Source organism: Emiliania huxleyi (genome assembly GCF_000372725.1).
Source record: "Emiliania huxleyi CCMP1516 chromosome Unknown EMIHUscaffold_158, whole genome shotgun sequence".
Lineage (NCBI taxonomy): Eukaryota > Haptophyta > Isochrysidales > Noelaerhabdaceae > Emiliania > Emiliania huxleyi.
This window is the reverse complement of record NW_005201004.1, coordinates 139,099-152,350: the sequence shown is the minus strand read 5'-3', so window position 1 is coordinate 152,350 and position 13,252 is coordinate 139,099. Positions and strand designations below refer to the sequence as shown.

At 68.4% G+C, this 13,252-nt stretch overlaps 3 protein-coding genes across 3 annotated transcripts; 1 reads left to right on the top strand and 2 right to left on the bottom strand.

The window, feature by feature from the left end:
• Positions 1–2,202: 2,202 nt before the first annotated feature.
• EMIHUDRAFT_467804 (hypothetical protein) lies at positions 2,203–6,539 on the bottom strand. The gene is made up of 4 exons (XM_005785792.1): positions 6,510–6,539; positions 5,682–5,862; positions 4,987–5,346; positions 2,203–4,898 (listed from the first exon to the last, which is right to left on the bottom strand). Exons 2-4 carry the CDS (start codon positions 5,802–5,804, stop codon positions 2,394–2,396), a joined length of 2,988 nt encoding a protein of 995 aa, XP_005785849.1. The 5' UTR covers positions 5,805–5,862; positions 6,510–6,539; the 3' UTR covers positions 2,203–2,393.
• Positions 6,528–8,072, bottom strand: EMIHUDRAFT_441608 (hypothetical protein; the record flags this gene model as incomplete). Its single annotated transcript, XM_005785791.1, has 5 exons — positions 7,369–8,072; positions 7,110–7,240; positions 6,935–7,044; positions 6,702–6,856; positions 6,528–6,582 (listed from the first exon to the last, which is right to left on the bottom strand). Coding segments are annotated over exons 1-5 (1,056 nt in total), but the record flags the coding sequence as incomplete, so codon positions are not given.
• Positions 8,073–8,302: 230 nt separating this feature from the next.
• Positions 8,303–9,190, top strand: EMIHUDRAFT_111834 (mitochondrial uncoupling protein; the record flags this gene model as incomplete). The annotated part of the gene is made up of 1 exon (XM_005785790.1): positions 8,303–9,190. The coding sequence occupies one exon, from the start codon at positions 8,303–8,305 to the stop codon at positions 9,188–9,190; it is 888 nt and encodes a 295-aa protein (XP_005785847.1).
• Positions 9,191–13,252: the final 4,062 nt, after the last annotated feature.

Here is a 13,252-nt window from a genome sequence, read left to right as displayed (position 1 = left end):
GCCCTCCCCCTTCCCCTCCCCCTTATTATTGCCTGCCTCCCTCCTCCCCCTTTGGTTCCTTCCCCTCCCTTCCCATCTGCCCCCCCCCCCCACCCCACCCACCCCGCCACCCCACCCCCACACCCCCACACCACCACACCACCCCGCAGGAGCGCCGCAGCGGCAATCTGACCAGCCGCCCGACCAGCCGCGACCAGTCCACCCGCCAGCCAAGCGGCCGCGAGGCACCCGCCCGTGCAGCCGGCGGCGTGCGTCTCGGCGGCAGCCGCCCCTCCGCCGCCCTCCCGGCCTCCGGTGCGTCGGCCACCACGTCAAAGGTGGTTGCCCTGCCTCGGCTCCGGGGGGACTCTTCTCGGAGCCTCCCGGCACCCCCTCTCATGGCGGCACCGCACTCTCCTCCTCCTTCTCCGTCTCCTGCTCCGTCTCCTTCTCGTCTCTCCTTCTTATTGCCGTCACCCCGCTTATTAGGCGGCGCTCGTCGCGCGGCCGCTGCGCCCTCTCTCGCAGCCTCTGCCTGAGGGGCGGAGCGGCTTTCCCCCTCCCAGCAAGGCGCGAGAGATAGAGGTAGCCGAGAGGCAGCCGAGAGGCAGCCGAGAGGCAGCCGAGAAACAGCCGAGAAACAGCCGAGAAACAGCCGAGAGAGAGAGAGCCGAGATGCAGTCGAGATGCAGTCGAGATGCCGTCGAGATGCAGTCGAGATGCAGTCGAGATGCAGTCGAGATGCAGTCGAGATGCGGGAGCTGCCTCCCTCGGCGCGAGAAAGGCGTGTGGCGCCGGGGCAGCACCGCCTCCTCCCCCAGTCGCCAGCGCAGCGCCTCCTCCCCCTCCCTCTGCCGCAGCTCCCTCCCTCTGCCGCAGCTCCCTCCCTCTGCCGCAGCTCCCTTCCTCTGCTGCAGGAGCTGCGGATGCTTGTGAGGCCTCTCCCCCCGTCGACGTCAGAGGGGTCGTCGGCGCAGGAGGAGGCCGTCGCAGCCGCGCACCGCCCGCCGGCGCGTCTAGCCAAGAGCGGCGCTGCGGGTGGCGCCGACGGCGACCGCCGGCCGCGCACGTCGTCTGGCCGAGGCGGTGCTGCGCGGGCGGCGGCTGCAGAGCCGACCGGGGCGGAGAAGGAGCGCCTCGGCGGGCTCGCGAGGAGGTGGGCGCAGGCGCGACGGTCTCGCGACTACTCGAGTGCGGACGCGATCCGGAGCGAGATCCGGCGCGCGGGGTTTGAGCCGGAGGAGCTTCTCGCTCTCGCGGAGGAGGAGGCGGGCGTGGCCGCGGGGGGCGTGGCCGCGGGGGGCGGGCTTGGCGGCGGGGGTGGGGCGAGGGAGGGGCGGAGGGCGGAGCGGAGGGGCGTCTCTTCCCTCGACTGGGACGAGGCGGAGGGACGGACGTCCGAGGTGGTGCGAGATGACACCCGAGAGGAGAGGCGGGGCGGGTACCGCGAGTAGGTGGAGAGGCTTGCGGCGGAGTGGCAGGCGGCGAGGCGGGGTAGGGACTACGCCGCGTCTGACGCCCTCCGAGCAAGGCTGCGCGGGACGGGGGCCGAGCCGGAGGGGGAGATCACCCCGCGATCACCCGAGATCACCCGAGATCAGGCTGCGCGAGATTGGCGTCGAGCCGGAGGAGGTTGCGCTGCACGCAGAGCGAGGCGGGCGAGGGCGGCGCGACGGCGAGGCGGCGGCGTGGGGCGACGGCGAGGAGGAGGGCGTGCCGCACGTGAACGAGGGCGTGCAGATCACTCCGCACTTGCACGAGCAACACCACCTCGTCTCGCGCCACTCGATCACCGGCCAGCTGCTCACGCACGACTACCAGACAGTGGAGGAGTTGCCGCCCGAGCTGGGCCTCAACGTCGTCTCCCAAAAGTGGGGCATCTCGGCCGAGGCGGCCGCCGCGCTCAAGGCCGAGCGCGAGGCCAAGGAGGCGGCGCGGCGGGCGGAGGCCGCTCGGCAGCCCGCCTTCAAGAACCCCCTCTTCCCCAGCCCGTCCTCGCGCGGCGCCAGGCGGGCCGACAGCGCCGCCGAGTGGCCGATGCCGTGACGGGGAGTTCCGCCTTCTCCCAAGCTCCTCTCCCGCCCGCACGGGGCTGTCAAGGGCTGCAACGCTGAGCGGTGCACGTCCCCCCCCCCCCCCCCCCAACACCCACCCACCCACCCACCCACCCACATGAAGGCGGGGTGCCCCGCCGTGATTTCTTTTTTCAGAAACGGTTGATGTATCATGAAGGAAATTCTACTAAGGAAACAAATCACAGAACTAACACGGATATAACGTAATACGTAAACATGCGGTTCTACGGGTCCCATATGACCACGGGCGTACAAAACACGCATCTCACATGCATCGAGAGCGCTCACGCTCCATACTCTACTCTCTAGTCCATTCACATCAGAGTTCAGACCGGTCTGTCAGACGCTCAAGCTGCTCGCTCCTTGGCTTCCCAGCAGGGACGCTCTGCGCGTGTCCGTCGGGCACGCTGACGGTTGGACGCTCTCCATAGCTCTGCACGCCTCTAGCTCGGCTGCCCCGTGAGCCGCTGCACGCGGCTTCACAGCTGCGCGCGCGCTCTCCGGCACCGAGTCGAGCTCGGAGTGCTCGAGCACAAACAGCACGAAGAGGCCGACGGCGTGCTCGATCACGAGGACGAGCAGGAGGATGGCGAGGCCGGCCTGGAAGGAGAGGTGGAGGGCGATGCACGAGTCGGACTCCGTCATCAGCGTCTCCTGCGGAAAGTAGGTGCGCAGCATCGGGTTGAGGTCCGAGCAGCCGCGCTCCGTCGCCAAGTCGTGGATGAACTTGTCCTTGAAGATCGCCGCCGCAAACAGGATGACGCAAAACACGTCGACGCCGCACCACGCGTAAGCGAGCCGCATGGCGAGCCCAACGGCGCGGCGCGCCCTGCCGCTCATCGGCAGGGACCAGAGGCAGAATGCGAGGAGCTGGATGAGGACGGGCGCGGCGAAGACCGAGAGGCAGAAGGAGGCGAGGACGACGGGCGAGACCGGCCCGTTGTGCGCCTGCGCCCGCGCCAGCGCGCGCGCGAGTCCCCAGAGCGAGAAGGTGCGGTCGCGCGTCTCGTCGAGCAGCACGCGCGGGAAGCCCGCGATCTGCACGGTGAGCAGCGGCGCAAAGCAGCCCGCGAGGAGCCCTCCGAGGCAGAGGAGGATACTGGCGGCGACCAGGCGCTGCAGCCGGGGCGAGAGCGTGACCGAGCGTCCGAGGAGCCAGGAGCGGTACGGCAGGGTGCAGAGCGCTCGGCGCTGCGGCTGCACGCGAGGCCGCAGCCTCTGCGACGCGGCGCGCGTCAGCGACGCCGGCGAGAGAGTCGGCGAGAGCGTGGGCGAGCTGCAGGCGGGCGAGCTGCAGGTGGGCGCACGGGCGTGCTGCGCCTGGACATAGGTCACGGGTGTGCTGCGCTCCGCCGGTGCCTCCGCCGGGGCGGCGGCGGGCTCGAGCAGCTCCGGCGGGGGCGGTGCGAGCTCGGCGACGGTGTGGCGGAGTTCGCTCGAGGAGGCGGCGTCCGCCTGCAGCTGCCGCTCGTGCTGGTGGTGGTGGACGACCATCACGATCTGCGAGAGGAGCACCGCGAGCGCCAGGAAGCCCATCTGCATCGTCTGCCACTTTGTGTCCACGTGCGTCTGGACGGCGAAGAGGGGCGGCGCCCCCCCCGCCTCGTCGCCGGCGCGCATGTCAAACGAGGTGAATATGACGAGCAGCGTGAGCATGTCGACGTGCACGCGGCCCCACTTGGCCAACGAGTTGCAGGCCTCGAGCATGGCGCGCCGCCAGCGCGGCTGGAGCGTGCTCGGCGGCGCGTGGAGGAGGAGGAGCGCGAGGCAGAGCTTGGCGTAGGGCCACATGCCCGCGGTCACGAAGATGGCGACCGCGTAGTACCACTGCCCGTCGGCCCAGAACTTGGCGCAGTAGCCGGGGATGGAGAGGAGCTGGTAGAGGGAGAACTCTGGCACCGGGTCGCCCGCCAGGGTGAGGGACACGAGCAGGCTCGGCCACGGCTTGGAGCGGCTCCATCCGAGCAGCGCCATCGTCGTCGCCATGGCCACCGACAGAGCAAAGGCCGCGGGGCGGGGCAGGTGGCGCGCGAGGGAGACGCGGAGCGAGTCGCGCGACTCGCGGCTCTCGCGGCCGGCCCGCTGCCACTGCTGCCACGAGGCGACGAGCGCGGCGACGCAGAGCGCGACGCCGATGCCGGTGAAGATCAGGTCGGCAGACTCCCATCGGCCGACCTGCGAGCTCTGCGCGGCCGCGGCCGGCGGCGCGTGCTGGCGCGAGCGGTAAAAGTCGAGCGCGGCGGCCGCCTGGATAGCTCTCGCACTGGGCGGCGCGGCGGCGGCGGCGAGGCTGGCTGCCTCCTTCGCCTCGACCGAGCCACTCCCGCTCGCGGCGCACGCGGCGTGCGCGCGCGGCAGTCCGTACAGCACCTGCTCGTTGGCGACCCGCGCGAGGACGGAGGAGAGGGAGCGGAGTGCGGCGAGCGCAGGGTCGCCGCGGACGGCCGCGGGGGCGGCGGCCCCTTCGGCCTCGAACTCGACGCTGAAGAAGTCGGCGTCAAAGCTGCACGCCTCGCGCACCAGCGCCAGCCCGGCGATCGGGACGGTGGCGCATGGCGTGAGTAGCTCGCCGAGCTCGAGAAAGGGGAGCAAGTTGCGCCACACGTCCACCAGGCCCCGCAGCTCCAGCTGCGCGGCTCGCACCTCGACGCCCGCCTCGAAGCGGCGCGTCTCGCCGAGCAGCTCGACGCCGACCCCGACGCTCGCGCGCAGGGGCGTGCCGCCGCTGCCAAAGCCGATGCTGCTGTCGAGGGCGGCGGCCGACACGTTCGCGGGCCGCAGCAGCCGCAGCTGCGAGAGGGAGTCGAGCCCGCTCACCGCCGCGTCGTGCAGCGTGACGCGCACCTGCGTGGCACACGGGTGCGAGAGGGCTCGGGGAGCGGCTCCTGGAGGGCTCGCCGCCGCGCGCGGTGCAGCAGCGTGGCACGCGCACCTCGCCCAGCCCGAGGTGGGAGAGGCGGAGCAGGTCGGAAGAGACGGCGAGCAGCGGCCCGGGCGCACGCAGCGCGGCGACGCCGAGCGTGTGGATGGCGCGGGCGGCGCGAGGCGCGTCGAGCCACTCGAGCGCGCGGCCGAGCAGCGCGGACACGTCCGCACTCTCCGGCGGCGAGCGCCAGTCGGCGCGGCGCGGCTCTGGCGGCGGCGCCTCGCAGCTGTCGTCGAGTGCGCCGCCGCGCGTGCCGGGGTAGGTGAGGAGGGCGGAGGTGAAGTTGTTGATGGCCGAGACGAGCGGCGCGCGCACCAAGCCCGAGACGACGCCCTCGATGATCGAGTCGTACGTCGAGAGCCCCGCCTGCCGGGACGTGTGGTGTGCGTGTGGTGTGCGTGTGGTGGGCGTGTGGTGTGCGTGTGGTGGGCGTGTGGTGGGGCGTGTGGTGGGCGTGTGGTGGGCGTGTGGTGTGCGTGTGGTGGGCGTGTGGTGGGCGTGTGGTGTGCGTGTGGTGTGCGTGTGGTGTGCGTGTGGTGTGCGTGTGGTGTGCGTGTGGTGTGCGTGTGGTGTGCGTGTGGTGGGCGTGTGGTGGGCGTGTGGTGGGCGTGTCGTGGAGAGGTCGGGTCGTACGTGCGACGTCTCGAGTGGCTCAGCAACTCTCGACAGCTCTCGGCTGATCTCGACAGCTCTCGGCTCGCCCGCGCGGCGTCGGTGATGAGCCCGGTAATGCCGTTGACCAGCGCGTCGCCGTGAGCGCAGCGGCACGGCGTGACTGCGATGGAGGAGCGGGCGGCGCTAAAGGAGAACTGGAGCCGGCGCATCCCGGCGGCGAGAAGCGCTTTCGAGAGGCAGCGCGGTTGGGTGAGCTGCCAGAGCTGGGTGCTCGCGAGGCGCGTCGCGTTGAGGCCGAGCAGCAGCGCGCCTGCGGGAGGGCTCGGAGACGGTTCGGGGAAGGTTCCAGAGTGGCGCGTCGAGGCGCAGCAGCGGCGGACCGGAGGCGCCGACGTCGGCAAGGGATAGCTCGAAGCTGGTCGCGATCTCGAGGGGCCGGCCGCTCGGGTGCGAGAAGACACCGCTCTCCCCGACGTACAGCCGGAAGGTGACGCTCGCCTGGAGGGGGAGGGGAGGGGAGGGGGAGGGGGAGGGAGGGAAGGGGAGGGAAGGGACGCTAGGACGCGAGTCGACGGCGTGACGACCACCGCTAACTGTCGGCGACGTGCAAGGCGGAGGGCGGCCGCTCGCCTCGACCGCAAAGTCGCTCAGGCCGACCTCCCACGCGAGCGAGTGCGCGTCCTCCTCGCCGTCGAGCGCCTCCGCCAGCTGGAGCCGCTCGAAGCTGTCGAGCCCGTGGATGGACCAGCCGGTCGCCTCGACGGACAGGTTGAAGAGCCCGCCTGGTCACGGCGGGAGGGGTGTGAAGAGAGGGGTGTGAAGAGAGGGGTGTGAAGAGAGGCCTGCCCCGGAGTGGCGGCGACGGGAGGGAGACGAGCTCGCCTGCCGCCGTCACAAACTGCTCGTGGCCGAGGGTCGCCGGAAGGTGCCTCGCCCCGCTGAGGGTCCCGTTCTCGCCGCCGATCAGCCTCGCGAGCCGGTTGATGCCTGCAGTGGCGCGGGGCGGAGCTGGGCGAGAGCGCGTGCCGGCGTGCGGCAGCGATAACCGGCACGGGCCGCCGAGATCTCGATCTCGGCGAGATCTCGATCTCGGCTAGATCTCGCGCCGAGCGCGGGCCGCTCCTCGCCGTCGTCGTCAGCCCCGTCGGCGATGATTTTGAAGGTGCGGCCGAGGGGCGGGAAGGGGAGGGAGGTGCCATTGACTCCTCCGAGGGCGGTGTTGAGGGCGGTGGCGCCCGCCTCGAGCCATGCGGACTCGCGCCTAGGGGCAGCGGTCCCGAGAGGGCTCCGAGGCGGCGCCTCGGCAGGGCGCGCCTCCTAAGCAAGGGAGGAGTCGCGCCAGCGGAGGGCCTCGGGCGGGAGGGGCGGCTCCGGCCGCGACAGCTTCCCGTCGGCGGCGGCGAGCGCGGCGAGGAAGGCGTGCACCTGCGCCACCTGCGCAGGGAGCACCTGCAGGAAGGTTCCGAGAAGCTTCACGGAAGGCTCGGCTGCACCTCCGCCGCCATTCGCGGCGCCTGCTCTGCGAAGGCGGCGCGCAGCGAGGACGAAAGCATCGACGAGAGGAGACCGGAGTAGTCGAGGCGCTCGGCGGCCCCCCAGCCGAGCATCACCGCGGAGAGGGCAGTGTTTGCGAGAAGGTCGGCGCCTGAGAACGCACACAACGCCGCGTGTGTAATGCCCCGTGTGTTCCGCGAGTGCGCGTGCCCCGTCGTCCGTGCCAGGACGTGCGACGTGTGTGCCGCGTGTGTACCACTGACTGACTGACTCGGGCGCCTGGAAGCGGCAGGCCGACGCCGTGCAGGCTCACGGAGAGGTGCTCGGGTCGCAGGTCGAGCTGCGTGTCAATGAGGTCGAGATCCGGCAGCCGCTCCTCGCCGACCGTGAAGAGGCGCAGCCGCGTCGCCACAGAGGCGTCGCTCAGCGTGAAGGTGACGCCGGTGGGCCAGTTGCGGGCAGAGTACAGGTCGAGGTACAGCTTCTCGCCGAGCTGGAGAGGGACCAGCATCGAGCCGGACCTCGCGGGCGGCGCCTGCTCGACGAGCACGCGGGAAACCTCGCACTCCACGCCAAAGTGGTCCACTGCGACGTACAGCTCGCTCGACGCCTCGGCTTCGCTCGACAGATGGCCATCAAGGAACTCGGACCTCACCGCCTCGATGTGTGATTTGCTGCACACAGCGCCGGAGATGGTGACGTAGAGCGGGTGCCCGCCGCGAGGATCACGCTCCGGGGACGTGACGACGACTGTGGTGTCCGGCCAGCTGATGGTGAGTCCAGAGAGCCAGTGTCGCAGACTGTGGTGTCCGGCCGCCTCGTCGCTACCGCTACCGTCGCGCGGCCCAGCCTGGCCGGAAGCTGCCAATGCAGCCAGAAGAAGCATGCTCGCGCTGCCTCGGCTGACACTGCAGGCCTCTACCAAATTGCCTCGGCTAAGTCGCTGAGGAGCAAGAGACGATCAGCCGGGCAGGGCCTTGGTGTCGGACGGCAACGTCGAATTCTTTTTTCCTAGGAAATGCATGAAAATTCCCCTTTCCCGTAAAGCACGTAAGCTATCGCATAGGCGTTCACAGCGCGTAAAAAAACAATGGTCACGCAACGTCGAGAGACTAGAGAGGTGCCCACCGCGCCGCTCTCCTCTAGCAAGCTCTCCTCTACCGGACGAGCTCGCCGGACCCGCAGAGTCAGCCGGGTGTGCTTGACGTGTTCGATGGCGAGCCTCGCCGAGAGCATGGCGCTTCCCGCGGCGGCGGGCGGCCTCGCGGTCCTATTCTCCCACCCGCTCGAGCTCACAAAGGTGCGGCTTCAGCTCGACAACGAGCTCGCGGCGAAAGGCACTCCGCGTCAGTACGCCGGCTTCGTCGACTGCGTGCTCCAAAACTTCCGCGCGGCTGGCGTGCGAGGGCTGCAGCGCGGCCTCTCGCTGGGCGTGACGCGCGAGGTCTGCTTCAACGCCGTCCGGATCGGGCTGTACGACCCGATCCTATCTGCCTCCGGCGCGGTGTCTGGCCGCGGCGAGCGGGCGCCTTCGGCGCGCGAGCGGATGGCAGCCGGCTTCACGTGCGGCGCGCTCGGCGGCTGCTGCGTCAACCCGATTGAGGTGCTGAAGGTGCGAATGCAGGCGTACGGCGGGCTCACCGGCCACCAACACGCCATCCCGAGCCCCGCGGCCGGCCTCGCCGCCCTCGTGCGCGAGGAGGGCCTCGCCGGCTGCCTCCGCGGCGTCGGCACCTCCACCGCCCGCGGAGTCCTTGGGCCCGGCTCGCAGCTGATCGCGTACAACGAGCTCAAGGCGGTGGCGGTGGGGCACGGCGCCGACCCCGCCGCCGCGCCGACGCACGTCAGCTGCGCGCTCGCCTCGGCCGCCGTCTCGGTCGCGTGCGTGAACCCGGTCGACGTGGTGCGGACGCGGGTGTACAATGCGCCCGCTGGCCTGTACGCGTCCGGGGCCGACGCCGCGCGGCGGCTCCTGCGCACCGAGGGCCCGCTCGCGCTGTACAAGGGCTCGCTCACCCACTACCTGCGGCTCGGGCCGCACATGGTTTTAGTCTTCGGTATCCTGGAGAGGCTCAAGTCGATGCGGGCACGCTCGTCGTGAGAGCATGTGCATGTTTTGGGTATGTTGCATGTTTGCAAGTGCACCACGAGCGAGCCGGTGCCGGCCGGTGCCTTTTTTTTCAACCCTTTTCCTGGCTCACAAGCTGGAAGAGGAAGAGTAAAAATCTCAATAAACAAGCTGAAGATGTTCACGGGCCCCCACACGGAGGGCGCTTGCGGAAAACTCGGCGCAGTCTCGGCCGGCGCGCGCTCCTGTGCGGCCACCTAAATTCCCGAGTCGCTGCACCCCGCCAGAGCACCCACCCACCTCGCCGCCACAAGCAGGAGCGGCGGTAGAAGTCGAAACGTGCGCCGCACGGCCGCCTCGCTTGAACGGCCGCTTCCGCAGAGTCGACCGATAGCCGCCGCGCTCCACACCCGGCCACAGCCTGACCACCCCGCGCGGACACAGGGCGCACTTCAGCCCTGCTGGACTGCCCGGCCGCTCACACACCGCCTCGGCCGCCCACACCAACGCACAGACCCGCCTCGGTAGGCGTGCTGCTGGGGGCAGGCCCGAGACGGCTGGACAGGAGCCGAGTGCAGTGGCGATCCAGAGGCTACCTGGATCGTCAAGAGGTGCTCCATGACTACTCTGAGCAGGGCTGTGCTTTGGTGGGGCTGTTCTTGATCATGTGTGAAGTAGGAGTCCGTTGCCGGCGCTGCCTGAGGGTAAAACAGGCGTGAAATAGCCTCGTGTGGGGTGTTATGAGCCGGTGTGAGCTTGGAGACCCGAGATAAGCGCGGCTCGGGACAGCTCGGGCTTGGTACTGATGGGCCTGGGCCAGGAGAGCGGCAGGGAAGGCGAGGTGGTGAGCTGACAGGCTGGGAAGTCGGCACGTGTGCGTGTCGCGGTGAGCTGCCAAAAAGTGTTGTTTGCGGCTATTGCTCCAAACTTCGGGAGAGACGGCCTACATGTTATGACTGCACCCATGCGCCTGGTGCATGAGGGCTGCGGGACGGGACATTTCACAGTCGATGGCGCCGATAATGACCTCCGGAAAGCCCTCGCAATCGCCTCGGATTGGGTCCACCGGGGACAATCTCGGGTCCTCTCCGTGGCATCACGAGCTGGTGTGAGATTGGGGACCCGATATAAGTGCAGTTTGGGACAGCTCGGGCCTGCTAGTGATGAGCCTGGGCCACGAGAGCGGCAGGGAGTGGGGAGCCCCGGGTACTCTTTAGCTGTACTCGTCTAGGCAGGGGTTGCTTTTTTTTTGAGAGCGCCTTCGTTGTTTATACAATGGAGTGCGGTCATTAACCTCACATCCAGGGCCGGGCCGCGGGCGCCGGGGGCTAATAAGCGCTGTTATTAGCCTCATAATTAGCTTGTTATTAGCTACTCGCGCTATTAACTATGTTGATAATTAGGTACGTTATTAGGCTAATAGTTTGATAGTGTATCGTTGCTCAGGTCCACTCTCTCTTCGAACACTTGTACCTCCACCGATGATGTTGGCGCTGGGGTCCCCTTCGGGTGCATCGTTACAGCTGACGACGGGATTACCACTGGTGTTTCGTCTTCCTCGGAGTCTTCTTCCCCGGCTTCCCCCCGTTCGGCTCTACGTTCAGCGTGGCTCACCCTCCATGCCGTGAACAGGCGCTTTATCCATCCTATATTCTTCTCTCGTTCCTCTGCCCGTGCCTTGGTCTTGTTCTCTCGAGGTTCTCGAGGTGGATCTCCTTTGGCCGCGTTGGGTAGCGAGGATTGGTGTGACGCGATCCACGCAGGCGTGTTTTCTGGCGGCCGACCGTCAGTGCACGGAGTTGCCCCTTCTCCGACTGCCCCGGCTAGTTCCCGAGGTCGTCGGGTGTGACCCCTGCGTCCCCCGAGACCTAGCGCGGGTGGGTTGGAGGGGGCTTGCTGCAGGGAAGGGCGGTGTAAGAGGCCGATTCCCGCAGTCCGCCCCGTTCCTCCCCATCGGGCCGCTTGAGCGGCCGCGCCTCGCAGATTCGTTTTCGCGCCTGGGTCAGGCGCGCGGGGCATCCCCCGGGTCGCTCGACCAGCGATCCGAAGAGTGGCCGCTATGCGAGGGAAAGAGCGGGGCCCTCGACGCCTCTGTCCGGCCCTCCGAGGGGGGGAAGGGAATTGCGGGGTCCCCACGGGCGCCTCAGTTCGGCCCTCCCGGGGGGGGGGAGGGGAGCAAGGGGGTGAGGGGGTCGGGGCGGTGGGGAGGGGTCTCGGTTTCGTGGGACTAATACTTGCCTTTCGGGGAGGGGCCTCCGTTCAAGCGCTCATCACAGGAGTGAGAGCTGCCTTGACGTCTTCCCCTCCTCCCTCGTTGCAGCGAGTAGGCAGCGAGTGGAGGTCTCGAGCGCCTATATGAAGGTATTGAGATGGTGATGGGAATGGGTGGTCGGTCGGTCGGTCGGTCGGGCGGGCGGGCGGGCGGGCGGGCAAGCGGGGAGAGGCGAGGAGAGGCGGGCGGGCGGGGCGGGGCGGGCGGGCGGGGTGATCGGAGGTATTGTATCCACAATCAGCAGCAGCAGAGCAGCAGCAGCCGCAGCAGCTGCTGCAGCAGCAAGCAGCAGCCTGCCGCAGATTGCTGCCGTTGTCAGCGCCGCGATCCGCCGCCGCGCCGCCGCGCCGCCGCCGCCTGCGCTCGCCGCCGCCTCGTAGACGACTCCTCTCGCGCTCGGAGAGCCGCGCAGCGGGCCGCGGGTTGAGGTCAAAGTGTGCAGCAGGATGTCGAGGTCATGAAACACCAGATTTTCAACTTGCCCGAGACGGCCCGGAAATGGTCCCGCGCTGTAGCCCCGGTGTGCTGGCGCATCACACCTCAGCCTCGAGGGGCTGGTTCCGCCGCGCAGTCGAGCAGCAGGAGCTCGGGCACAACTTTGTCGACAAACAGGTTGAGCAAAATTTCGGCGAAGAAGCGGCACCGGCGGCACGCCGGGATGAACCCGGACCGATCCCATTGTTCAGATCCGCGGCGGCGAGCCGCCGCGAGCCCACAGGAGAGCTGGGAGCCGCGGCACTAGACCGCGCCGCCAGCGAGGCGAGAGCAGCAGCCGACGACCAGCCGACATGGCAGTTGCAACGGCGGGATTCCGTGGGTCTTGTCGTTGTTTCGCACCCATGTCTGTATGGCGATCGAGGCTGCCTTCCCCACCACCTGTAGTTCACTCGTCACCTCTCCTGCGAGCTGCCCTCTCTTTCTTTCGGGTATGGAGTCCGTGAGTGCGGGCAGCGTGCAGGCAATCACGGGCGCTATTTTGTCGTACTCCCCTTCGGCGAGCAAACCCAAATCTAGACCCCATTGCCTTTAAGGAGGCTGCCCTCGCGCGTCTCAGGAATGCGGCTGTGTCTTTTGAGTCAGGCGCCGCCCGATCGACTCTTGCTAGGTAGGTAGGTAGTAAGGTGAAGAACAGCCAGGCTCGGACTGGACACCAACGCGGTATGGGTGGACGCTAGACAGATGATGACGACACGCACGAGCGACACACAGACACAAACAAGCTCACAAGACACACAGCCAGCTGGCTGCCACACACCCTGAGTCGGCGTACACATAACTCGGGGCCACATCCTCCCTGTCGCCCCCCCCAGCACTCCACGGTGCCAAGGGCACAAACAAGGGCACAACTCAAACAACAGACGACAGGAAGTGATATGTGAGGCTAGAGCAGCTTGCTCCACCTCTAGCAATCTCACCGGCCTGCGAGGCACGGACGAGACCGTATGTGGGGTCTAGTGAGGTGTCTATGGACGCGCTCCTCATGGGCTAGCTGCCTGCGGCTAGCCCTTCTCGCACTCACAGGCGATGACAATCCAATGTATGAGTGTATGCAAGCTGAGGCGCGTGTGCTAAATCTAGGCCGCACGTCGTGGCACTATGACGGAGGTAGACGTGCGGCCGCAGCGCGCCCACCACAGTTTCGGTGGGGCGCGCGTGTTAGCAAGAGAGTTGCGGGGAGAGCCATGCCCGACTTTTCGGAGGCGAGCCCCACGCCACGGATGCCAGCCGTGCTTTCGCGGGGGTCGTCTCCCAAGCCGCGTCCCGTCAGCACTGTCCCCGAGTGGTCCCGCCTCGGCGGCACACACTCTCGACCAGGACAGTCC